Below are 25,517 nucleotides of genomic sequence, written 5' to 3' on the forward strand. Positions count from 1 at the left end.
ATCAAATTACTTTCAATTTCTCTTTTATATATATTTACATTATTTTCAAGGTACCATAAACAAACGTTTGATTTTTCCGAAAATCCGAGTAAAGCGATTTTACATGAAGGAATTTTTTTTAAATCTATTAGTACTTTCTTATACAACCTAACATACACTATACAATTTCACAAACAATCAACCAGATTTTTCCAACCTGTTCGATCAGATTTTTTATCGAAGGAACTGAATAATTGTTTGTATTTGCTTGATCAAAACATTTTTTTTTCGATTTTCACTCTATTTGATCTTTTAGATCGAATAAATGGGAAAATCGAACGTTTTCATTGTACCGTGTATGGGCACCATTAGTAATATAATAAATGTGCTACTTTTTTTTTTGTGAAAGTGGAGACCAGTAGTTAATAAGGTATTTTTCTGAGACAAGGCTGTTTTTAATGCATTTTATTAATCATATTTTTGAAGCATTCATCAAATAAAAGCTATGGACTTCAGAATCAAAATAGGAGATTTTGTGTAAATCATTTAGCAATGAATCATTCTAACATTTGCAGCAGCTGGTTATTTTGTTGTTGTAGGAAATCACTTTTTGTGACCTGCAATTAAAAAAGAAATACAAGTTTAGTAACTTAAAAAAAAATCACATACTGTAAATGGCAATTTTAAAAATGTGTTAGAGAAATTTTTTTTGTTCTTAAAGGATACCCGTAGTGACATGTGACATGATGAGATAGACAAGTGTATGTACAGTACCTAGCACACAAATAACTATGCTGTGTTCCTTTTTTTATTTCTCTGCCTGAAAGAGTTAAATATCAGGTATGCAAGTGGCTGACTCAGTCCTGACTCAGACAGGAAGTGACTACAGTGAGACCCTCACTGATGAGAAATTCCAACTATAAAACACCTTTTCCTTGCAGAAAATGGCTTCTGAGAACAGGAAAGAGATAAAAAGGGGAATTTCTTATCAGTGAGGGTCACACTGTAGTCACTTTCTGTCAGCCACTTACATACCTGATATTTAACTCTTTCAGGCAGAGAAAGAAAAAAAAGGAACACCGCATAGTTATTTGTGTGCTAGGTACTGTACATACCAATGTCTATCTCATCATGTCACTTCGGGTATCCTTTAAAGTGAAACTTAACCAGTTAATGGCAATCAGACGCATTAAAACATCCTGTTCGCCGCTGTTAATGGCAACAGGACGTTTTAATGCTTCTGATCGCTCTGCCGCCGCTGTGCACGAGTGCGCGCGCTCCCGCCGCGCACACACGTTGAGTCTCACAGTTCCGTGATTGGACCAGGGAATCACATGTTCCCTGGACCAATCAAGTGCCAGTAAGTGAAAAAGGCAGATCATTGTTACAAATCAGTAACAATGACCTGTCTTAAAAATGTTTGTAAATAAACTCGTTTTCTCCATCCCAGCTTATCTATCACCTCAGATTGCTGTCAATTAGCATTCAGAGGTGACAGGAGCTGGGAGAGAGAATCTGACTGTACTTGTGGTAGGCTTTTTGCTTTTTTAAATAACATTTTAACCCCATACTAGCCTAATTAACCCCTTAGCCCCCCCCCCCCTCCTTAGCCATTGACCCCTGTTCTGTTTAATTTTAGTATATTTTAGTACTTTTCTGTACTTTTTCACCCCTCTTGTCTCTCTTCTGCCCTTATTTTGGTATTTCTATCTATACTTTTCTATTTTTTCTTACCCACCTTAGTATAAAGGTTTGTGCGTTATACACATCAGAGAGAGATATTGTAGTGTATGAATCCCTCCTACCCTTCCATGGCAGGTTAGGGATCAAACAATACATCCCAAGTAAGGCTGCAAAGTATGGGGTGACATTTTATAAGGTATGGGAGAGCAACAGTGGCTACACATATGCTTTTATGCTGGCGTACGTACGAAAAGGGCGTCGGGAAAAAAGGGCGCGTGGTATAAACGATAAATGGAAAATATCGTTTATAGAAATATTGTGTAGAATTTCGTTTATAAATAGTGTTTTAAGAATTTATAAATCACTAAATAATGTGTATGAGATCGGCAATTCTTAAAACGTTAATCTTCCCTATTTGTAAAGTGAAACTTATATTTACGTTTATTAAAAACCCTCCCTGTACCTATCCCTAACCCCTAGACCCCCTGTTGGTGCCTAAACCTAAGACCTCCCTGTTGGTGCCTAAACCTAAGACCCCCCAGTTGGTGCCTAAACCTAAGACCCCCCAGTTGGTGCCTAAACCTAAGACCCCCCTGTTGGTGCCTAAACCTAAGACCCCCCTGTTGGTGCCTAAACCTAAGACCCCCCAGTTGGTGCCTAAACCTAAGACCCCCCAGTTGGTGCCTAAACCTAAGACCCCCCTGTTGGTGCCTAAACCTAAGACCCCCCAGTTGGTGCCTAAACCTAAGACCCCCTAGTTGGTGCCTAAACCTAAGACCCCCCTGTTGGTGCCTAAACCTAAAACCCCCTATGGATAATAATGTTTTACAGACATTAATAAATAAAAAATGTAAAGAAAAAAATGTAAATTATTTTTTTGGGTGGATAATAATGTTTTAGAAATGTTTTAGAAATAGTGATTTAGTATCTTCATAAACGTTATTCGTCACGGGCTCATTTTGTAAACTTAAATCATCACAAACATAGTTATAAATCCTTAAAAATCTCCGGGCGCCGTTATAAATCCTTAAAAATCTCCGGCGCCTTTTTTTCCCTGTTCAGCGCCCATTAAACGATATTTATAATGGAAGTGAATGGGGCGCCCTTTTTGTCCACTTGTCTCATGCGCCCAAATCTACTGCTTCCTTTATGCTGTATGAGGGCAAAGATAGCCATTTACAGCCAGCTGGATGCCCACCATACATGCCAATCAGTGGGAAAATTGTGGTGGAACTATCTAACCCACTCCTCCACCAAGGCTATCATGTGTATGTTGACAACTACTACAGAAGTATTCCCCTTTTTCGCATTTTTATACTCAGCCCAGACTGGTGCCTGTGGGACATGAGGCCAAACTGCAAAGGCCTCCCACCACAGGCGGTTAATAAAAAATTAACAACAGGGTAAATTGTACAGTCTCAGATGTGGTGAGCTCCTGGCTGTAAAATATAGGGACAAGAGGGGCGTCTTGATCCTGACATCCATTCAAAATGAAGCAATGGTTCCTGTCACAACCTCTGGAGAGCAGATCGAAAAGCCAGTGTCATAATGACTATAATAAGAAGATGGGTGTGGTGGACCTTACAGACCAAATGTTGTTGTACTACCTTTTACAAAAGAAAAAAAGAGGGCCTGGTACAAAAAAAGTATTTTTTTTTACCTCTTACAATGCACAAAGCTGTTGTGCTTTTTAGAAAGACAGGCCATGATGACAGCTACCTCCAGTTTCAGCAAGAAGTGTTAAGGTCGATGATTAACGAAAGTGCCCATATTACGAATTAATTCAATCCTATGCAATTGGATGACACAGTTCGCCCAAGTGGAAGACATTTTCCTGCCCTGATCCCCCCGAATGAAGTCAAGCAGAAGCCACAGAACAGATGTCTGGTGTGTACCAAGAACAAGAGGCGGTGTGACAGCAGATACCACTGTCCAAAATGCCCCTCACTGCTGGGACTCTGCGTTGTCAGCTGCTTTGAAGCATATCATACCCTCAGCAGTCATTAGACATCTTTTTTTTTATAACCCTAAATTTTAACTGGACTCTAATTTTTTCTCCCAACTTTTATTTGCCACTTACTGTCCCTCAAAAGAGCTCACAGTTTCCACTAGTGCACATTAACCCTCCACTGTTTTTGGGCTTGTGGGAGGAAACCAAGAAGTTTGGAGGAAACCCAAGACTCTTACAACCTGCAAATAGATTTTTTCCCCGCTTGGACTTTCTGCTGCAGGTTGAGAGTGTTAGTCACAAGACTTCACTCTGCAGACCACTCCCCCCCATCCCCAATAAAGAATTACATTGTTACATTTGGTAAAAAAGGGCCTTAAAAAATCTCAATGTATAAAGGGTATCATTTTAAACGTGACAAGCAAGAGAAGAGAATTTGGGGTGTTTGATAGATGAGACCTATGTCATGTGAATTTTTTCTGTGCCAAAAAGAAAAAAAAACTAAAAAAAAAGTACAATGATCAGTGCAATTTCAGCAAAACCAAGTCCAAATGATACAAATATGTATATCTGAGTAGGTCTGGGTCTCTATAGTTTTCAGAATGGTGCAGGGGCGTAACTAGAAATCACTGGGCCCCCCTGCGAATATTTGGATGGGGCCCCCCCCATAGGTGCCAAATAATCGTAATGTGGCAGCGTTTCACTGTAAATTAATTGTAAAGTGGGCAGCATTTTACCAGACAATCGTAATGTGGGCCAGAAAATCGTAATGTGGGCAGAGTTCACCAGAAAATCGTAATGTGGGCCTTTAGAAAATCATAATGTGGGCAGAGTTCACCAGAAAATCGTAATGTGGGCAGCAAACACCTGAAAATCGTAATGTGGGCAGCAGACACCAGAAAATCGCAATGTGGGCAGCAAACACCAGAAAATCGCAATGTGGGCAGCAGACACCAGAAAATCGCAATGTGGGCAGCAGTGACCAGAAAATCGTAATGTGGGCAGCAGACACCAGAAAATCCTAATGTGGGCAGCAGACACCAGAAAATCGTAATGTGTGCAGCAGACACCAGAAAATCGCAATGTAGGCAGACACCTGAAAATCGTAATGTGGGCAGCAGACACCAGAAAATCCTAATGTGGGCAGCAGTGACCAGAAAATCGCAATGTGGGCAGCAGTGACCAGAAAATCGCAATGTGGGCAGCAGACACCTGAAAATCGTAATGTGGGCAGCAGCCACCAGAAAATCACAATGTGGGCAGCAGACACCTGAAAATCGTAATGTGTGCAGCAGACACCAGAAAATCGCAATGTGGGCAGCAGACACCTGAAAATCGCAATGTGGGCAGCAGACACCTGAAAATCACAATGTGGGCAGCAGACACCTGAAAATCGTAATGTGGGCAGCAGACACCAGAAAATCCTAATGTGGGCAGCAGACACCAGAAAATCGTAATGTGTGCAGCAGACACCAGAAAATCGCAATGTAGGCAGACACCTGAAAATCGTAATGTGGGCAGCAGACACCAGAAAATCCTAATGTGGGCAGCACTGACCAGAAAATCGCAATGTGGGCAGCAGTGACCAGAAAATCGTAATGTGGGCAGCAGACACCAGAAAATCGCAATGTGGGCAGCAGACACCTGAAAATCGTAATGTGGGCAGCAGACACCAGAAAATCCTAATGTGGGCAGCAGACACCTGAAAATCCTAATGTGGGCAGCAGACACCAGAAAATCATAATATGGGCAGCAGACACCTGAAAATCGTAATGTGGGCAGCAGACACCTGAAAATCGCAATGTGGGCAGCAGTGACCAGAAAATCGTAATGTGGGCAGCAGACACCTGAAAATCGTAATGTGGGCAGCAGACACCTGAAAATCGCAATGTGGGCAGCAGTGACCAGAAAATCATAATGTGGGCAGCAGACACCTGAAAATCGTAATGTGGGCAGCAGACACCTGAAAATCCTAATGTGGGCAGCAGACACCAGAAAATCCTAATGTGGGCAGCAGACACCAGAAAATCATAATGTAGGCAGCAGACACTAGAAAAAAAAATGCACCTGTGAAAAAAAACCAATTCACTTACCTGACAGAAGTCTTCTCCTCTCCCGGCATCTGGCATGCAGCTCCCCGAGTCCTCCTGCAGCACATCTCCCGCGCTGACAGGCAGAGTGCAGGGCTACGGCAAGATGGCTGCCGAAGCCCTGTACTAGAGACACAAATAGTCTCCAGTGTAGGGCTTCTTCGGCGGCCATCTTGCCGTAGCCCTGCTCTGCCTGCCGGAGACTATGCAGGCTGCTGGTGGAGCGGGGCTGCGGGGAATGAACTGGCGCAGCGTCTATTAGACGCTGCGGCCAGTTGAGCACCTTGCTGGGGGGTCCAGAGCAGCGCTCCCCCCCACGCACAGTGAGCGGGCCCCAGAGCAGCCCCGGGCCCCCCTGCGGCTGAGGGGGTCGCATCCCCGGTAGGTACGCCAGTGGAATGGTGACATTTATGACCTGTATCGAATGTTCTGAGACTCCAGGGGCTTTGCTAGGAAAGAATGACTGTATTACTTTTGGTGCAAAAAAAAAAATCCATTGGCGCTGCTCAAGGTTAACACTGTATTGTGTGGCAAAAAAAGCTATCCGATTATGTATACAGGGTATCATTTTAACTGTGACAAGCTAGAGAAGAGAATTTCGGGTCTTTGACAGCTGAGGCCTATGTCATCTGATTATAGTGGCTCAACTCCCTTTCCTATACAGTTCTCTGGTGTCTAGTGGTCCACCTTTGCACCCATAAACAGTTCCCTGGTGTCTAGTGACCCCCATCCTCCCCTATACACTTTTATAGTGTCTAGTGCTTTCCCCATATGGCTTCCCTGGTGATCTAGGGCTAGACACTGAGACCAAGTTGCAAGCCAACCTCAATGTCTAGTGGCCTCTTCTCTCCCTTATAAAGAAGTTCCCTGTTGTCTTGTACCCCCTTGCTCCTCTATAAAGTTACCTGGTATCTAGTGGCCCCTCCCTCCCCTATACACATCCCCGGTGTCTAGTGGACCCATTTCCTCCCCTATAGAGTTCCCTGGTGTGTAGTTGTCCCTTTTGCACCCCTAAACAGCTCCCTGGTGTCTAGTGACCGCCCTCCTCCCCCTATACAGTTCCCTTGTATCAAATGCTTTCCTTCTTCACCCCCCCCCCCCTTTCCCAAATGGCTTCCCTGGTGATCTAGGGCTTCACCCCCAATAAAGCTTCCCTGGTGGTCTAGAGTAGGTCAAACATAATCCATAGTGGGGAAAAAACTTGAGAGCCAAATGTGATGGCTCTGCAAGGCCAGATTTTGCCCATGGGCCAGAGTTTGACATGCATGGTATAGATCCATACCAGGGGGTGCTTTTAAAAAGACTAAATAGGACATTAAAGGGAAGGTTCACGGTACTAAAAAAAACAAACTGCACTCACATGGGGCTTCTTCCAGCTCCTGGCAGTCGATCGGTGCCCTCGGCGAAGCTCCTCTCCCTCCGGGCGTCCAGCAGTGAAGAAGCCGACCTCGCCAGGTCTGGTTCCAGGTCGGCTTCCGTGCGCTCCACGGCGGGGGGTCACGTGGTGTAGAGACATCATCGGGTCTCTACTGCGCAGGCGCAGAACTACTGCGCCTGCATAGTAGAGACCCGATGACGTCACGTACATCACGTGACCCGCGCCGTGGAACGCACATGACGCCGACCCGGAAGCCGACCTGGCGCCCGGAGGGAAAGGAGCTGCGCCGAGGGCAACGATCGACTGTCAGGAGCTGGAAGAAGCCCCAGGTAAGTGCAGTTTTTTTTTCTTTTAAGTGCGCGGATCTTCCCTTTAAGGCTTTCCTATGAGGAGATGGATTAGTCCAAAGCCTGTGGGTAAGAGAATTAGAACAGTCAGTTCAATAATACCTTCTGTAAATTACAGCTACATATGAAATCATTTAATGACATTACACTTTGCTTCAGGACAAATACAGTATACTTTTTCTATGTTAAAAAACATGTATTTAACATTTTACAGTTGTCATCATATTACTCCTTTAACTAAATCTCAAGTTTCATATTTTTGTTTCTAGTTAAGATCTCTAGATGTGGATTTCTTTCATAATTTTGCCCACATGAGGAAAAAAAGAAAATGCAGTCAGACAAATTAACCTTTTTTTCCCGTCTATTTTAAAAAGAAACAAAAAGAAAACAACACACCTCTTCTATTTCTTAATTAAAAATCTTCGTGTTGTGCCTTCATTCTGTGATGTGCTTCCTCCAGCCATTGTCATACCACTTGTACCAGGTAGAGCAAATATTCCTTCACCAGCACCCAGCGCACCACTAAATCCATTTCCATTAAATCCTGCTGCACCTTGTGAACCACCTCCAGCACCTAGTGTACTGCCCCCTAGCATTGCTGTTCCGGTTGCAGTAAGACTGATATCTCCACCGAGACCAGTAGCTCCCATACCAGAATTTAATGAATCACCAACTCCACCTGCTTGCCCAACTAGTCCGCCAAGCAGACTTCCTTTTCCATCTTGTCCACCAAGCAGACCTCCTAGCCCAAGTACTCCACTAAGCAGACCTCCTTGCCCACTTTGTCCACCAAGCACTCCACTAACAGCATTAACAGCAGTATTTGCAACTCCATTAACTATATCTGTCACTGATGTAAGAAGCCCAGGAACCACTTCTGTGACACTTCCAAGTGCATTTCCCACATTAAGTCCTTTTGTTAGTCCTCCTACGGTATTCAGAACCCCTCTTGTGACTCCAGGAACTGCTCCTGCGACATCTCCAAGTATGTTTCCCACACCAAGTGTTCCTGTCATTCCTCCTGAGGGCCTTGCAAGTCCTCCTGTGACACCTCTAAGTGTGCTACCCAGCCCTCCAATGGTTTGAGTAACTGGTTTTATTAGACTACTTATCCCCCGAAACACTTCATTAGTCAAAGAGGTCCTTCCAAGTAGCTGTTGAAGAAGGTTGCTCAAAAGTCCCAGATTCTTGGAACCTATCTCAGCAAGAAATTGCTTCGGACCATCTATTCCTGTTGTCCTTCCATCAAGGCTTGGAAGACCAAGGAAATCCTACATAAAACAAAAACAAACAAACAAAAACATCAGAATGCCTTAGCAATAGAAAATGAAATCATTTAAAGTTCGTGCTTTTTGGTAATTATTATTTTTTAGTAATTATACAGTGCTGACATCTTCCACAGCGCTTTACAAAGTATATTGTCTTGTCACTCACTGAGGGCTGGAACCCACAGGAGCGCTTTTGGCAGCGTTTTGGCAGCACTGCGATACGCTAGCAGTTTGCCAAAACGCTGGGCTAATGTTAATGGATGGGGCAACTTCCACAGGAGCGTTTGCGTTTCCCAGAAACGCAAACGCAGGACCTGCAGCATTTTGGGAGCGTTAGCGCTTCAATGTAAAGTATTGAAACGCTAGCAGAAACGCTCAGCAAAACCTAAACTGAGCGGTTTTGCTAGCGTTTTGCGGTTCAGCACACTGTAACAAAATGAAAAATAATTCACAGGACCAATCAGGATAAAAACGCAAAACGCTACGCACCCGCTGGGCAAAAAAATACAATGTTGCAAAACACAACCAAAAAATGCGCATGAATCCGCTTGCAAACCGCTCAGACAAAACGCTAACGGTTGCGTTTTGCTATGCTGATTTCAGTGGGTTCCAGGCCTAACTGTTCCTCAGAGGAGTTCACAATATAATTTCTACCCCAGTCATGTGTCCACCCACTATAGTCTAGGGCCAATTTGGGTGGAGCCAATTAGCTTATCTGTATCTTTTTGAGATGTGGGAGGACATCATTGTACCTAGAGAAAATCCACGCAGACACAGGAAGCCTACAAACTCCATCCAGGTAGTGGAATTCAAACCTTTTCTGCATTACGTAAAGTGGAGTAGAGAATCTTCATTTTAAGTGACCATACAAAGGTCAATATTTTAGAATATGTAATCACTTTCATCAATGTTTTATTGATCCTGACATAGCCAATTAATCAGTGCTGCTCAGCAAGATTTCGGATATCCGAGTTACCCAGATAATCCAAATTTTTTCAGTTATCAGACCGGATTTGGATTTCGGATACCTGGGCCCAAATCCGGATAGCAATCCGCGGATAGTTGTGAGGCAATCCGGATATCCGAGGATATCCAACTATTGAGATACTCTAACTGAGAAGATGACGTCTATGACGTCATTGAGCCAATCAGAGGGCTCCCAGGGGCTCCCAGCAGAAGCCCTAGCAACCAATCACAGAAAGGATCCCTGGCCAGCCCCACCTGACCTCATTCAGCCAATCAGAGGCCTCCCAGCCTAAGCCCTAGCACCCAATCACAGAAAGGAACCCTGGCCCCCCTGTATAATAAGGAGCGGTGCCATGATGAGAAATATCGTCCTTGCTTATCACTAGTGCTCACTGAGAGACATGCTCCAGTGCTGCTGGCCTAGCAAGTGTTGTATACAGTGATAAACCTGAAGTTGTTCAGTGATTAACACCTTCAATATCACTACACTATTGTTCTATTGTTTATTAGGTAGCTAGTGGCACTTGGCACGTGGCACTCGGCACGTCTCACTTGGCACGTGGCACTTGCCAAGTGCCACCTGCCAAGTGCCACCTGCCATTAGCCAAGTGCAACGTGCCAAGTGCCACATGCCAAGTGCCAAGTGCAAGTGGAACATGCCAAGTGCCACGTACCACATCCGGCATGCTGCTGCATTGCCCTGCTCCTGCTGCCTTTGCTGCTCCCACCGCCAGGGTGCCACAGGCCACTGCTGCTGTGCTGATACCACCTATATTTAACCCAAAACACAATTGCTGCCTAATTTTTTGGAGGTGTCTGTGCTGAAAACTGTCATGTCCCAGATGTGCGGTTGGACTTTGGATACAATATGGGCTGCACGACTGCTGTCTGGAACCTAGTCCTGATGTTAATTGACAGATTTTTCTTTTTTTAGGGGGGGGGGGGGGAGTTTAAGTCCCCACATCATCAATTAGTGTTTTCCCTAAAAACATGATGCCACGTGCCTCATTTACCCTAAAACGTTTTAAAAGCAATTTAAAGGCCACTCCTACCCGGATATCCGAACCTGGGAGGATATCTGGGATACTGGGTTCGGATATCCGATTTGGATTCCAAAAGTTCAAACTCGGATATCCGATTTGTATTGGATTTCTGGGTATCCGGATCTGAATTCAATTCAGATTTTGAAAAGGGGTATCTGAGCAGCACTGCAATTAATAAACTTCCAATCAATGTGGGACAGTTTATTGGTCTGATCATGCACAGCAGTATATTATCATTAAGTGGGTAAGGGAAAAAGCAGAGGTGGCTTAATGGCCACATAGTTTTGTGCTAAACCAGGGTGTACATATGGCCGTACCGCCAGTGGGCTGGGCGCAGGGTAAGCCGAATGACAGCTCACCCTGCTAAATATCCCGGAGGCACTAAATACTATTCCCCCTCCAAGTTGTGGCAACTCGAAATTCAAGGTCTGGCGATCACCGGATCCCTAAATTACTCTTATGCAGGGGAGCAGCACAGCATTCCTGCTATGACTGCGCCCAGATTCAGCGCTAGGTGCTGGGGGCCGAAATAACCTGCTTTGAAATCAGGGCATATAAAGCTAGTCAGTGCAGTGATTTGAATGACTCCCAATCCTATTTCTACTGACATCTGATAGAGTGGTGCAAGGTGGTACAATGATTACCACTACCCATGTGATTTGCAATCAGGAAGTGATTGATCATTTGGCAGATTGGGCCAATATTAATTAGTGTAATCAAACACAAATGTACTAAGCGCTCACATAGCTCTAAGCAGTCACTAGAAAAGCATAAAAACATATAAAACGTCCAGTGTGAACAACATCAGATCTGGATTTAAGTCCTTTCAAATATGATGGAACGTACCTTCCCACTCGTGTAATGGTAGTGCAACATATATTGCAATAGGCTCAAACGCTCAGTGCTCATCTGGTGTAAGGCTATGTTCACATTGTAAATCACTAGCGCTATCGCAAGTGTTTTGTAAAGCGCCTTTCCCTGCGCTTTTAGCTTAGAAAAGTGCTTTTTTAAACACTTTTGCGGAGCGATTAGTTTTTTCACTTTCTGACATCAGTCAGGAAGTGAACTCTTTAACCCGGAAAAGAATATATACAATGGGGTGGATTCACTAATAGCGTGCCTTATCAGAGTTAACACTTATGCCTGCTAACTGGAAATGACGAGAGCTCTACTTGTCCTGATCTCAACCCCAGCGGGTCCAATCACTATATACTGTAAGCTGTGTGTTCTAAATGATGTCAGTATACAGGAATCATGTCTGAGGAAGGCTTCATATTCTTAGTCTTAGCTTACTCCTTTTCCACTAAGTTAGCCAATAAATGGTATCGTCCTGATTCAAAACTACTTTCTTTTACTGACGGCTAACACAGTACAATACTCCACTGCTACTACTTACTTAGCTAAGGCGTATTCCAGCCCCGTAAGCTTGTACGTCCCTCGCTGTCCTCTTCCTGTTTGGCCCTGTACAGTAGCCACGTCAGGCAAGTTGGAGACTACTGTGCATGTACTGGCCTGGTCAGCGCACCTCCTGGATCACGCTATCATGGCCAGGAGCACTCGGCACTTGTGCACTACGATAAGGCTAGTAGCCGCACATGCACAAAATGCGCCCAGGCCATGGGAGTGCAATCAAGGAGGTGTACCACCAGACCAGCGCATGCACAGTAGTCTGTGACTGTACTGGGCAGAACAGTGGATCAAGGAAGAGGCCCGGGAGGACAACAAGGGATATGCAATACTATGGGGGATGGAAGAAACCCCTGTGAGTAAAAGAACACTATTTATGTTCACCATGGGGATTCTTTAAGGTAGTCATACATTTACTGATTTTCCCAGTAGATCTGATCACTTTGATTGAAATCGAAGCTCCAATATGTCAGATCAATCGTAATACTTGATCAAAATTCAATCTGACATGACCAAAAAAGGGGGCGAGGCAGCAGCAGCGGATAAGTGGCAGACACGGACAGGTAATGTGTAGTGCACTGGGCACTGTGGGGGTACATTGAGCATTAGGGGGGACAGCGTCGGGTTGGCGAGGTGGCGAATGCAGTGTCACAAGGATGATTCCAGATTGATTTCATGCTGAAATTGATCGGGAATCAGCCTGTGGCGTATGGGCAAGCAACAGATCTCTTTCCAATCAGATTCGAATAGAGAGAGATCTGTCTCTGGGTCAATCTGCCCATTCATTGTCTGCTGTATGGGCATGTTTAGCAGCCATGAACGAGTTATCTTGTGTACAATAACTTGGGGCAGGGCTGCTCCAGCTGGCTATACCAAGCTCAGAGCAGTTGTGCTCGGATACCCCCAATCACAAATTAGAGTGATCACGAATTCGAATTTCACCCACTTACGAATTGCCTACTGATCACGAGTAGAAAGGAATATCCGACTCGAGTGTGGTTTTGAGTGGAATAACCGCATGTAATAACGAATCACGAGTGGTATTCGTGATTAAAAACCCGCCAACTTTAATGGTTAATAGCAAAGCCCCCTTACATGCCAGAAACACCAAATTTGCCAGATATGTTAAGAAGAACAGTAGGAACAAGAGGATTTTTTTTTTCAAAAAGACCTTATAGTTTTCGAGAAAATCGATTTTAAAGTTTCAATTGAAAAATGATACATATAAATGTGGTAAATACTTTAACTGTCATTTACCCCATTTTTTTCCTCTTGTTCCCATTGTTCTTTTCTCAAAAACTATAAGTTATTTTTGAAAAAAAAAATTCCTTTTGTTCCTACTGTTCTTCTTAACATATCTGGCAAATTTGGTGTTTCTGGCATGTAAGGGGGCTTTGCCTGATCGGCATTCGTGATCGAGAGCCAATTACGACCTTGTGATTGGAAAAAATGGCTCATGATCACAAGTTACTCGTGATCACGACCTCGTGATGAGCATCCCTGGCTAAGAGTAGTGCAGATCCTGCATCCAGAGCAGGTTAATCTCAAGCGCCCCCTGCTGCACTCTGCAATAGGTAGCGGGGTGCACACTGGCAAGCTGGAGAGCCACAAAAGAATGTGGAGTGCATGTAAAAAATAAAAATAAAAAATGGCTGACAAAAGGTAATTATACAGAAACATGTCACGCTAACAGCTTTGTAGCAGAAACTTGCAGCCAACTATTAAGCATTTGTATGCACGTTGCAGCTACTATTATCTACAGTACTTATTATCATCTGCACTGAACCTTCTTTGACTTTCCCCAACATTCCCAGCAGATTTGATCACTGAGATGGAATTCGCTGATAGTCTTTAGCACAACATGCCACATTGATCGTAATTTTTAGAAAACTTTTTAGAGAATTGCTGAAAATCAATCAAACTTATCAAGCTGACTGGGCGGATAATCTTGATTGATCGAGGCTGGTGGAGCAGCGATGCTTAATCGATAGCCCATAGTCCTGCATTCCATTAAATGGTGCAATGTTGTAATTCAATGGATTTCATGAAAAAACTATGTGTAGTAGGTGAAAGGATTCAATCCCTCTATAGGCCTATACCCACTTTGTGATTTTTACATCGATTTTTCCGACAAGCAATGATTTTGTGAGCGACGAGCAGTCGTTTCCGCGATCTCATGAGGTATGTACAGGCGTGCGATTACACAAACAATGTTTGGTAATAACAACCGTCACAACGGATGGTATTTTTAAGATCCCTGATGGCTCCTGTGCAAAGTACTGCAATCGTTTGATCTCCCGTTCTCACCTGTTTGCCGTTGCGTGTTCCTGCAGGTTCAGAAGATGAATCAGGGAACCTCATTTGTCGGAAGGGGTCGCTGTGAGGTTCACCAATCCAACTTCAGGTGAGTATTTAGCTTAGGATCAGATTCAGAAGATCTGATGTGTATGTGCACCTTTACAGATGTATATAAACAAAAAACTATGAACACACTATTTTATGCTCTGCGACTCTAACTACCCCTCACTGGTGCAAACCAAGAACACTTTTTTAAAACGCTAGCATTTTAAAAAGCGCTTGGCTGATGTATTTGAATGGGATGGATAACACCGGAGCGATGTGTTTTTTCCCAAACGCAAACGCGGGTCGTGCAGCATTTCTGCTGATTTCTGAGCCTTAATGTTAAGTATAGGAAAGTGGAAAATCGCTCTGAAAAGCGCTGGATCAGAGTGATTTTCCAAGTGTTTGTTGTTACAGAAGCTGTTCAGTTCCAGCTCTACTGTAACAAAAAATTAAATAATGCTACACCAAAACGCTCCAAAAATCACTTGGCATAATTAGAAAATCGCTAGGCACATGCCTAGAATCGCTCTGAAAAATCACTTCAAAAGCGCTGAGCGTTTGCGATTACGCTATCGCTTTTTGGTGTGCACTGACCTTAAGTTTCTAAATGTCACTGATCTGACATCTGGGCATGAGACACCTGTCCTCTAAAAGGGAAGGGAAGTGGGCGGGGTAAAAAATAGGCATTATTCATTTTGCTGTACAAGTAGTATGTACCTCGTAGATATGGAAATTTGTGGATAAAGCTGGGGACAGGGGGGTAGAGTTGCAGAATGTTGTACAATGCTTTTACTCTTTAGGACCCTTTCACACTAGCACATTTTCATTGCGTTGCATTACCCATTTTTAACGCAGGGTAACGCTACAGCAATGAAAGTCTATGGAACATTTCATACCTGATATGATGTAATGCGGTGGAAGTAGGCGAATTACCGCTAGGGCAACAGCGCGTTATGGGCCAGCATCTGCGGTGACGTTCGTTAGCCAGAAGTCATGTAAGTCAATGGTACCGCAAATATTTTTACTTTTTAGCGTTGCAGTGCGCATGCACTGAAGCAAAATTTGTCAATACACTTGCTTGCAATACGTATTTCCGCCACAAGAAGTGAGAGGTAGAGAGCCTCACTCATGGGGCTTGATTCACTAAACCGTGCTAACTCATAGCACGGCCGCGCTAGCGTTTTTGCGTGCAAACTGAACTTTCAAGTGAAAAGTTTGCCATTGTGTGCAAAAATTTGTGATTGTGTGCGAAAACACGCTCAAAAAAGCTAGCGCGGCCGTGCTATGAATTAGCACGGTTTAGTGAATCAAGCCCTAGGTATATTTTACAACATGAATTACAGCATGCATACAAAAAAGGCTGGCACCACAGAATAAAAATAAGCTCTTTATTGAAATGCCATTAAAATGACATAATAGTCAAAAAAATAGGCTTTGCCGCCAAAGCCTATTTTTTTGACTATTATGCCATTTTAATGGCATTTCAATAAAGAGCTTATTTTTATTCTGTGGTGCCAGCCTTTTTTGTATGCATGCTGTATGGGCCTCATTGGTGCTGAGACCTTTGACTTGCAGGAATGCAGGAATTTCTCCTTCTACTGAGTGCTCCTCCACTCCACGAATTTTACACTATGAATTACATTAATATGCATTACCGCAAGGATCTACGAGATTTTTTTTAGGGTTGCGGTGCGATCATACAATAGAGGCACATTGAAAACACCAGTTATAGATGTGAGACCGGTCCTAAGGTTTTGCACACACCAACCAATATAATTTTTATTTTCAAAACTGATTTATAGAATAGGAGCAAACATATATATATATATATATATATATATATATATATATATATATATATATATATATATATATATATATATATATATACAAATACAGAGTGTGCTGCAGCCCCTCTGTATTTGTATATTTCTGATGGAGTCTGGGGACTTCCAGTGCTGCGTGCATGCTTTGCATAGAATTGCATAAAATTTGGTTTGTCCTGCTTATCCCTTGGCATTTATATACCGTATATACTCGCAAGCAAGCCGACCCGCATATAAGCCGACCCCCCAACTTTTACCTGAAAAAAAAAAACAGGAAAAAATGATTGACCCTCGTATAAGTCGGGGGTAGGAAATGCTGGCCGCGTGATCCCCCCAGTGTGTCCCAATATAGCTAGTATAGTGCCCAGTATGGGTAGCTAGTGCCTCAGTATAGCTAGTAAAGTGCCCAGTATAGCTAGTAACCACGGACCACGGACCACATCACTCGCAAGCAAGCCGACCCCCCAACTTTTGGCCCACTTTTGGGGGGTCAAAAATTCGGCTTGCTTGCGAGTATATACGGTATATATATATTATTATATATTGTATATATACATATATTGTATAAACTAGCTGATGGCCCGGCGTTGGCCAGGCATGGTTTTGGCTGGTCACTCCAATATTCACCTAGGTGCTCCTTCAGTGTTGCTAACCTGGATGGGGTAGCTTGCCGGTGCACTCGTCCAGTAGGTTCACCACTCCAGCCACAGTAAATCCCAACAACAATGAGGGCAAGGCACTCCACGAGCTTCAAACTTGCATTTGTTTATTCAGAGCTTAGACACATACATGTTATGGGTCACCTGACTCATCCTCAAGTGAGGGTCAGGTGACCCGTAACATGTATGTGTCTAAGCTCTGAATAAACAAACGCAAGTTTGAAGCTCGTGGAGTGCCTTGTCCTCATTGTTGTTTTGATGTATTTGGCTGGTGTTGGAATGAAACAAATCTGACTGGCTGCGGCTCCACCTCCTTTTCTGAATTTGAACCCCAGTCACCCAACGACCAACTGTACCAGGTTTGAGGCTTGTGCCACTAACAGTGCAAGAATGGCTGCAATTAAATATTCCCCTTGAAAATAAAAAGGTGAATTTTGATTGGCTTTTGTAGGTTTCACCCACTTTTCTGAATACTAATCCCAGTCACCCAGTAACCAGCTGGTCAAAGTTTGAGAACCCTACCATGAGGGATGCTCAAATCCGACCCGGGAGACATCCGGATAGTTGCTATCTGGATATCTCCCAATAAAGCTGTGCGGGGGGGGGGGTCAATCTTACCAGAATGACATCTTCTTTCGTCCGTACGCGTTGCCTCCCACGATGCGCTCCAAGCGCCGCATGCCCCGGTCTCGTAACTACAAACACTTCCTCCATCTTGGGTGGCAACGCGTACGGACGAAAGAAGACGTCATTCTGGTAAGATTGACCCCCCCCCGCCACTCTCCTCCGGGACCGGCGCATGCGGCGCTTGGAGCGCATCGTGGGAAGCAACGCGTACGGACGAAAGAAGACGTCATTCTGGTAAGATTGACACCCCCCCCCCCCCCCGCCCGCACAGCTTTATTGGGAGATATCCGGTTAGAAACTATCCGGATGTCTCCCTGGTCGGATTTGAGCATCCCTGCCTACCATTAACAGTGTAAGAATGACTGCAGTTTACATTTTCCCAGTGAAATTTGTATTTGTCTCTGTCTACTTTTTGGTTATGGGGGTAAAAAGCATCCTATATGCTATTCCAGGTAATGTACTATGTGTGTGCCAAGTTTCATTCAAATCCGTTCAGCCATTGTTGCCTAATTGAGTAACAAACATCCAAACTGTTGCACTTATAATATTAGTAAGAGATATATATATATATATATCTTGATTTTTTATAAATACTCATTTTAATGCACCAGTGCTAAACAAAATGACAACATTTTCCACATATTATACTCACAAGATATTTGGATACTTTTTCGACGAGTGGTCGCTGTATAAAGGAAACAAGAGTTGAACATTTTAGATGAATCGGGTTGTCTTGATAATGTACAAAGTACCATAACATATCTGATGTCAGGATATTCAGAACAAATCAGTAAAAGATAAATTCCTATTGTTTTTTGGTTGTTACTTTGAGTTAGGTTCAGCATACACGCAAGGCCGGATTTACCATAAGGCACTATAGGCACGTGCCTACAGGCGCCTGTTGATGGAAAGGCAGCTTACTCCCCTCCCCAAGTGACTCCCTACCTCCTTTCCTATGCAGAGTCCTGAGCAGAGCATGAATGAGAGGTTACTCACCCGAGTCTGGCATTCCACAGTTCAGATCTCCCTTCAGTTGGGGGCACCTCTAGCTACCTAATGCTTGGGGGCACCTCTAGCTACTTAATACTGAGGATAGCTCTGGCTGCCTAATTCTAAGGGGCACCTGTACCTAACTATGACATGCAAGGGAAGTAAGGGAGAAACAACAGCTGGGTCAGCCAGCACACTGGTGTTTGTAGATACATGGAGGGCGAAGTCTAGGGTGCCAGGATATCGGTGCCTACAGGCTCCTGTGATGTAAATCCGGGCCTATGATACACGGGTCAATTACCGCCCAATATGCTAAGTTGGTTGCTGCTTCTCTGGCTGAACTGTAATAGGATAGTGATAAATTCCAATATATTTAATTAAAAATGTATCGGGAATCGATGGAATCATAAAGCCTGGTACACACATCCAATCTTGAGTGGACAATTTTACCACTTCCATGTAGTATAAGCACTTGCCTGAACAATCTGTTCATAGTATTCAGAATCTGTTGGCTCTCATGGTATATGGAGGTGGTAAAAGTGGTCAGCCATTGGCCAATCAAAATTACATGTGTGTACCAGGCTTAAAGGAAACAAAGTTAAATAATGATGGCCGGTTTTACTTACTTTGGGCTTCCTCCAGCCCCCTGTAGTTCTCGTGGTCCCGCACAGATTTTCCTCTCTGCTTCAATCAGCAGCTGTGGCCCTCCAAAAGCTGCATGAGCAGGCCCGAGCTGTGCAACTCTTGTTGGCATTCCCAAGGACGGGAGCGTTCTCCACTTGTGCAGCTGTAAAAATTGCATCTGTGCATGTGCCGTACACTCCTGACAATGGGGGTCCAATCGAGGAGGTGTGCATGCGCAGTAGCCTGCCACTGGCTCAGGTGGCCAGCTTTCAGAAAGGCACTGCTGTTGAACAGAGCAGAGCAAAAATTATGGTGAGGGGCCAGAAGGACTACAGGAGGCTGGAAGAAGCCCCAGGTAAATTAAACTGGCAACTTTTATTTCACTTTAGTTACCCTTAAAACGGTGTCATTTGATGTGCCCTTCAATTCCCCACAAGAGCTCCATATAGGGAAACCAGTACTGCAAGCAAGTTTGTTGCTCTGTAGAGTATGCAGCCATATGATGCCCATTAATGATACAATCCTGACTGTACAATCTTACAACCTTTATGTAATATGAGGGAATACCTGAAGTATACATTCAAAGCATATTCAGTCAGTTTACATTTCTACTACATACATTTGTACAGTCAGGATGATATCATTGATAAATACCTTTACACTAAAGCTGCATACAGACACCAGATCATAAAGACCACCTCGGGCAAGAATTAAGCATGTGTGTGTGTACAGAGGTTCTGCCTGCAGGCTAGAGACAAGTTTGTATAGAACTCTGCCACAAACTGTCATTCGAAGGATCAAGCCCCGATCCCTACCGGGGAACAGAGATTAAAGGTGTGTACATAGCTTCAGTTTAAAGAACAACTATCAAAGGAATAGTTTTTCTGTAAACCCCATATTCCTGAAAAAATGTTAGCCAGCAACACTAAAAAGCTTTTCAGACGTCTCTCACCACAGCCAGTATGAAAAAAATGCAGTGTTTACCAGCTGTTTGTAACAATTTTGTATTGGCATTGGGGGGAGGCAGATCTGTACTATGTAGCTAGGTTACACTTCTCCCTGGCTGTAAACTATTTACACTGCTAAGGCACAGAGAGAGACAGAGATAGGATCAGGCACACAGCTGCAGATGATGTTATTTACAAACTATGTGTAGGTATATGTCTGCTTTCTATCATTCTGAACTCATTTTACTCAAAGCATTACTGCTGGTGAGGACTGTCTCTGTATGCTGGATGTGCTGGACACAGTCCTCCATAGTAATCCCCACAGTGAGGACTCTATTCTGTCCTTTTTTTTTTTTTTTTTTTTTGTGGCACAAATGAAAAGATGAAAAAAAATCGCTTGTATTGCTATTTGCTAGTAATTACTGGAAATATATGTGGCATTTAGAATTTTAGCTAACTTTGATAGTTGTCCTTTAATTTCTTCAACTTGCTACAAATGTGATTCAAATCTACAATTGGCATATGTGTCTTACCACTGGTCTACCGGAAGGTGTATTTAACAATCCAAGGTCAAAAGAAGCCTGCAATATGTATGAAAAGAAGTTCATAATTGTTAATTAAACATTCTAAACACCAAAACACACACATACACACACATATTTACATTTCTATTTTAAAATACCATCTCCCTCTAATGTCTGTATGTGTACAGAGAGGTACTTCTAAATGTAATATACAGTATTGGAAGACCTGTCTCTCTTAGAGTAATACGCTGTTCATCTTGTATTGCTGCTGGGGCAAAACTGTTTATATAGAACTCTGCCACAAACTGTCATTCGAAGGATCAAGCCCCGATCCCTACCGGGGAACAGAGATTAAAGGTGTGTACATAGCTTCAGTTTAAAGAACAACTATCAAAGGAATAGTTTTTCTGTAAACCCCATATTCCTGAAAAAATGTTAGCCAGCAACACTAAAAATCTTTTCAGACGTCTCTCACCACAGCCAGTATGAAAAAAATGCAGTGTTTACCAGCTGTTTGTAACAATTTTGTATTGGCATTGGGGGGAGGCAGATCTGTACTATGTAGCTAGGTTACACTTCTCCCTGGCTGTAAACTATTTACACTGCTAAGGCACAGAGAGAGACAGAGATAGGATCAGGCACACAGCTGCAGATGATGTTATTTACAAACTATGTGTAGGTATATGTCTGCTTTCTATCATTCTGAACTCATTTTACTCAAAGCATTACTGCTGGTGAGGACTGTCTCTGTATGCTGGATGTGCTGGACACAGTCCTCCATAGTAATCCCCACAGTGAGGACTCTATTCTGTCCTTTTTTTTTTTTTTTTTTTGTGGCACAAATGAAAAGATGAAAAAAAATCGCTTGTATTGCTATTTGCTAGTAATTACTGGAAATATATGTGGCATTTAGAATTTTAGCTAACTTTGATAGTTGTCCTTTAATTTCTTCAACTTGCTACAAATGTGATTCAAATCTACAATTGGCATATGTGTCTTACCACTGGTCTACCGGAAGGTGTAGTTAACAATCCAAGGTCAAAAGAAGCCTGCAATATGTATGAAAAGAAGTTCATAATTGTTAATTAAACATTCTAAACACCAAAACACACACATACACACACATATTTACATTTCTATTTTAAAATACCATCTCCCTCTAATGTCTGTATGTGTACAGAGAGGTACTTCTAAATGTAATATACAGTATTGGAAGACCTGTCTCTCTTAGAGTAATACGCTGTTCATCTTGTATTGCTGCTGGGGCAAAACTGTTTAAGGACCACTATCACAAAAATATGTACAGTTTAAAACACATGAGAACACATAAATCAAAAGTACATTTCTGCCAGAGTAAAATGTGCTACAAATAATTTTTCTCCTATGTTGCTGTCACTTACAGTAGGTAGTAAAAATCTGACAGAACTGACAGGTTTTGCACTAGCTCATCTCCTCTTGGGAGATTCTCAGGGTTTTCTTTATTTTCAAAAGCACTTAGCGAACGGCAGTGTGTGAAAACAAGAAGGGGGGTGGTCTGCATCTTTGTATAGTTCTTTTCCAGGGAGTGCTTTTGTAAAGAATAAATTAAATATTCAGAATCCCCCATTAGGAGATGGACTTGTCAAAAACATGACTTTTTGTCACACTTCTACCAACTACTGTAAGAGACATCAACATAGGAGAAAAGTGACAGCAAAACAATTGACAGCGCTCCAAGGCTGCAAATGAAATGAAACCACCGGAGGTGTGCAGATTCCCCCCCCCCCCCCCCCCCCGGGCGAAAATTCACACCTTAAATACAAATCATATGCAAATGATGCACTAATCCCTAATCTAAAAATATGAATGCAAACTGAAGCACATGGATGCAGCTTGCTATAAGTATACTTAGGTTTGTTTTGTACAGTAGGAGAGATTGGCAGCGCTTCCAGACAGAGGCTGCACCCGAATACACTACCTGCATAGTTGTGCAGAGCTCGAAAAACAGGCAAATTACACAGCTTGCATTCAAAACAGGAACAGCAAAGGAGGGTGTTAGCTGCAGCATAAATAATATGTGAACAAATGATTCCCTACTAGACTCTTCCACAGCAATGAAGTGCCCCCACGGAAGAGACCTAACCTCTAGTTAAAACATAATTCTTACCTGGTGCTGCTAGTCATAAAAGGTATATTTTTTTATTTTCAAGAGACAGCAAAAGAGGAGGAGGAGTAATGTATGCCATTTTACTCTGGAAAAAACATATTTCTTATTTGTATGTGTATTTAAATTTTTAGATTTTTTCTTTTTTCTGCAATAGTGGTCCTTTGTGGTATTATAGCAATATAGCACTTGAGCAGTGGCAAGAGTTAGTGAAGGATAGAACAGAACGCATCCCACTCTTCCCTTTTAAGAGGAACTTTACTGAATAGAATGTAATGAGTAAAATTACTTATTTTTTACAATATTTATTTTGTAATTTATTCAGTCAGAGTCTGCCAAATATTTCATCACCCTGATTTGCATTATAAAATGTATCTCAGGAGGTGCCATCTTTACTGCTGGCAGGTGCATCACTGCAGAATGTTTGTTTACTGTGTGTTCTGAAGCCAGAATAAATAATGCCCTGAGAGAAGAATTCCACATAGATAAACAGCCTAGTCTAAGCAACACTGGCAGGGCGGAGCTACATACTAATATACAACAATACATAGATATAAGGTGTGTTTCTGATGCTGAAACCAGGATAATTCATGTAAAAATTGGGTATCTTGAATATTTTACTATATTCTACTATATGTCCATCTTTTACATATTACTTTATCAGAAGTGATGGGGAATCTCTCCGATCACAGATAGAACAAAAAATTGATAGACTGTAAGAGTTGGAATCTTTTATAGGTTTTATGGATGCCACTCTAATTTTTTAGGTCCGAATTCCTAACTCCACTACTCTTGACAAGTTGACAACCACATAAACGAAGGTCCTTTTACACAAAGAGGAACTCCAGAGTAACAAACATCCAAACATTCAAACTGTCGCATTGATAATATTAGCGATATATATGTACATCTTCTCAAAAAATTAGCATATTGTGTTAAGATTCATTATTTTCTGTAATGTACTGATAAACATTAGACTTTCATACATTTTAGATTCAAATACACACAACTGAAGTAGTTCAAGCCTTTTATTGTTTTAATATCGATGATTTTGGCATACAGCTCATGAAAACCCCAAATTCCTATCTCAAAAAATTAGCATATTTCATCCGACCAATAAAAGAAAAGTGTTTTTAAAACAAAAAAAGTCAACCTTCAAATAATTATGTTCAGTTATGCACTCAATACTTGGTCGGGAATCCTTTTGCAGAAATGACTGCTTCAATGCGGCGTGGCATGGAGGCAATCAGCTTTATGGAGATGAAGATTTCATTTTTCAGCACGACCTGGCACCTGCTCACAGTGCCAAAACCACTGGTAAATGATTTACTGACCATGGTATTACTGTGCTCAATTGGCCTGCCAACTCTCCTGACCTGAGCCTCATAGAGAATCTGTGGGATATTGTGAAGAGAAAGTTGAGAGACGCAAGACCCAACACTCTGGATGAGCTTAAGGCCGCTATCGGAGCATCCTGGGCCTCCATGCCACACCGCATTGAAGCAGTAATTTCTGCAAAAGGATTCCCGACCAAGTATTGAGTGCATAACTGAACATAATTATTTGAAGGTTGACTTTTTTTGTTTTAAAAACACTTTTCTTTTATTGGTCGGATGAAATATGCTAATTTTTTGAGATAGCAAATTTGGGTTTTCATGAGCTGTATGCCAAAATCATCAATATTAAAACAATAAAAGGCTTGAACTACTTCAGTTGTGTGTATTGGAATCTAAAAATATGTGAAAGTCTAATGTTTATCAGTACATTACAGAAAATAATGAACTTTATCACAATATGCTAATTTTTTTAGAAGATCCTGTATATATATATATATACAGGATCTTCTCAAAAAATTAGCATATTGTGATAAAGTTCATTATTTTCTGTAATCTACTGATAAACATTAGACTTTCATATATTTTAGATTCAAATACACACAACTGAAGTAGTTCAAGCCTTTTATTGTTTTAATATTGATGGTTTTAGCATACAGCTCATGAAAACCCCAAATTCCTATCTCAAAAAATTAGCATATTTCATCCGACCAATAAAAGAAAAGTGTTTTTAAAACAAAAAAAGTCAACCATCAAATAATTATGTTCAGTTGTGCACTCAATACTTGGTCAGGAATGCTTTTGCAGAAATGACTGCTTCAATGCAGCGTGGCATGGAGGCAATCAGCCTGTGGCACTGCTCAGATGTTATGGAGGCCCAGGATGCTTCGATAGCGGCCTTAAGCTCATACAGATTGTTGGGTCTGGCGTCTCTCAACTTTCTCTTTACAATATCCCACAGATTCTCTATGAGGTTCAGGTCAGGAGAGTTGGCAGGCCAATTGAGCACAGTAATACCATGGTCAGTAAACCATTTACCAGTGGGTTTGGCACTGTGAGCAGGTGCCAGGTCGTGCTGAAAAATGAAATCTTCATCTCCATAAAGCTTTTCAGCAGATGGAAGCATGAACTCACTTTTGAACCAGAAACAGCGGCAGAAGCACCTGACCTGGGCTACAGAGAAGCAGCACTGGACTGTTGCTCAGTGGTCCAAAGTACTTTTTTCGGATGAAAGCAACCTTTACATGTCATTCGGAAATCAAGGTGCCAGAGTCTGGAGGAAGACTGGGGAGAGGGAATTGCCAAAATGCCTGAAGTCCAGTGTCAAGTACCCACAGTCAGTGATGGTCTGAGGTGCCATGTCAGCTGCTGGTGTTGGTCCACTGTGTTTT

At 42.5% G+C, this 25,517-nt stretch overlaps 1 protein-coding gene across 2 annotated transcripts in view; it reads right to left on the reverse strand.

Annotated features, from left to right (window-relative positions):
- Positions 1-495: 495 nt before the first annotated feature.
- LOC137564234 (WAG22 antigen-like) overlaps positions 496-25,517 on the reverse strand; it is a 51,465-nt gene continuing 26,443 nt past the window's right edge. Inside the window, exons 7-11 of one of the 2 annotated variants that reach the window (XM_068277839.1) lie at positions 21,651-21,698; positions 20,659-20,706; positions 18,217-18,249; positions 7,822-8,696; positions 496-596 (exon numbers count right to left, since the gene is read on the reverse strand). In XM_068277839.1, the coding sequence (XP_068133940.1) occupies positions 7,827-8,696; positions 18,217-18,249; positions 20,659-20,706; positions 21,651-21,698 (999 nt within the window). In that variant the 3' untranslated portion in view covers positions 496-596; positions 7,822-7,826. The remainder of the gene's footprint in view (positions 597-7,821; positions 8,697-18,216; positions 18,250-20,658; positions 20,707-21,650; positions 21,699-25,517) is intronic. The other variant, XM_068277840.1, reaches the window with a different exon arrangement.

The sequence above is a fragment of the Hyperolius riggenbachi genome, chromosome 3 (assembly GCF_040937935.1).
Source record: "Hyperolius riggenbachi isolate aHypRig1 chromosome 3, aHypRig1.pri, whole genome shotgun sequence".
Classification (NCBI taxonomy): domain Eukaryota; kingdom Metazoa; phylum Chordata; class Amphibia; order Anura; family Hyperoliidae; genus Hyperolius; species Hyperolius riggenbachi.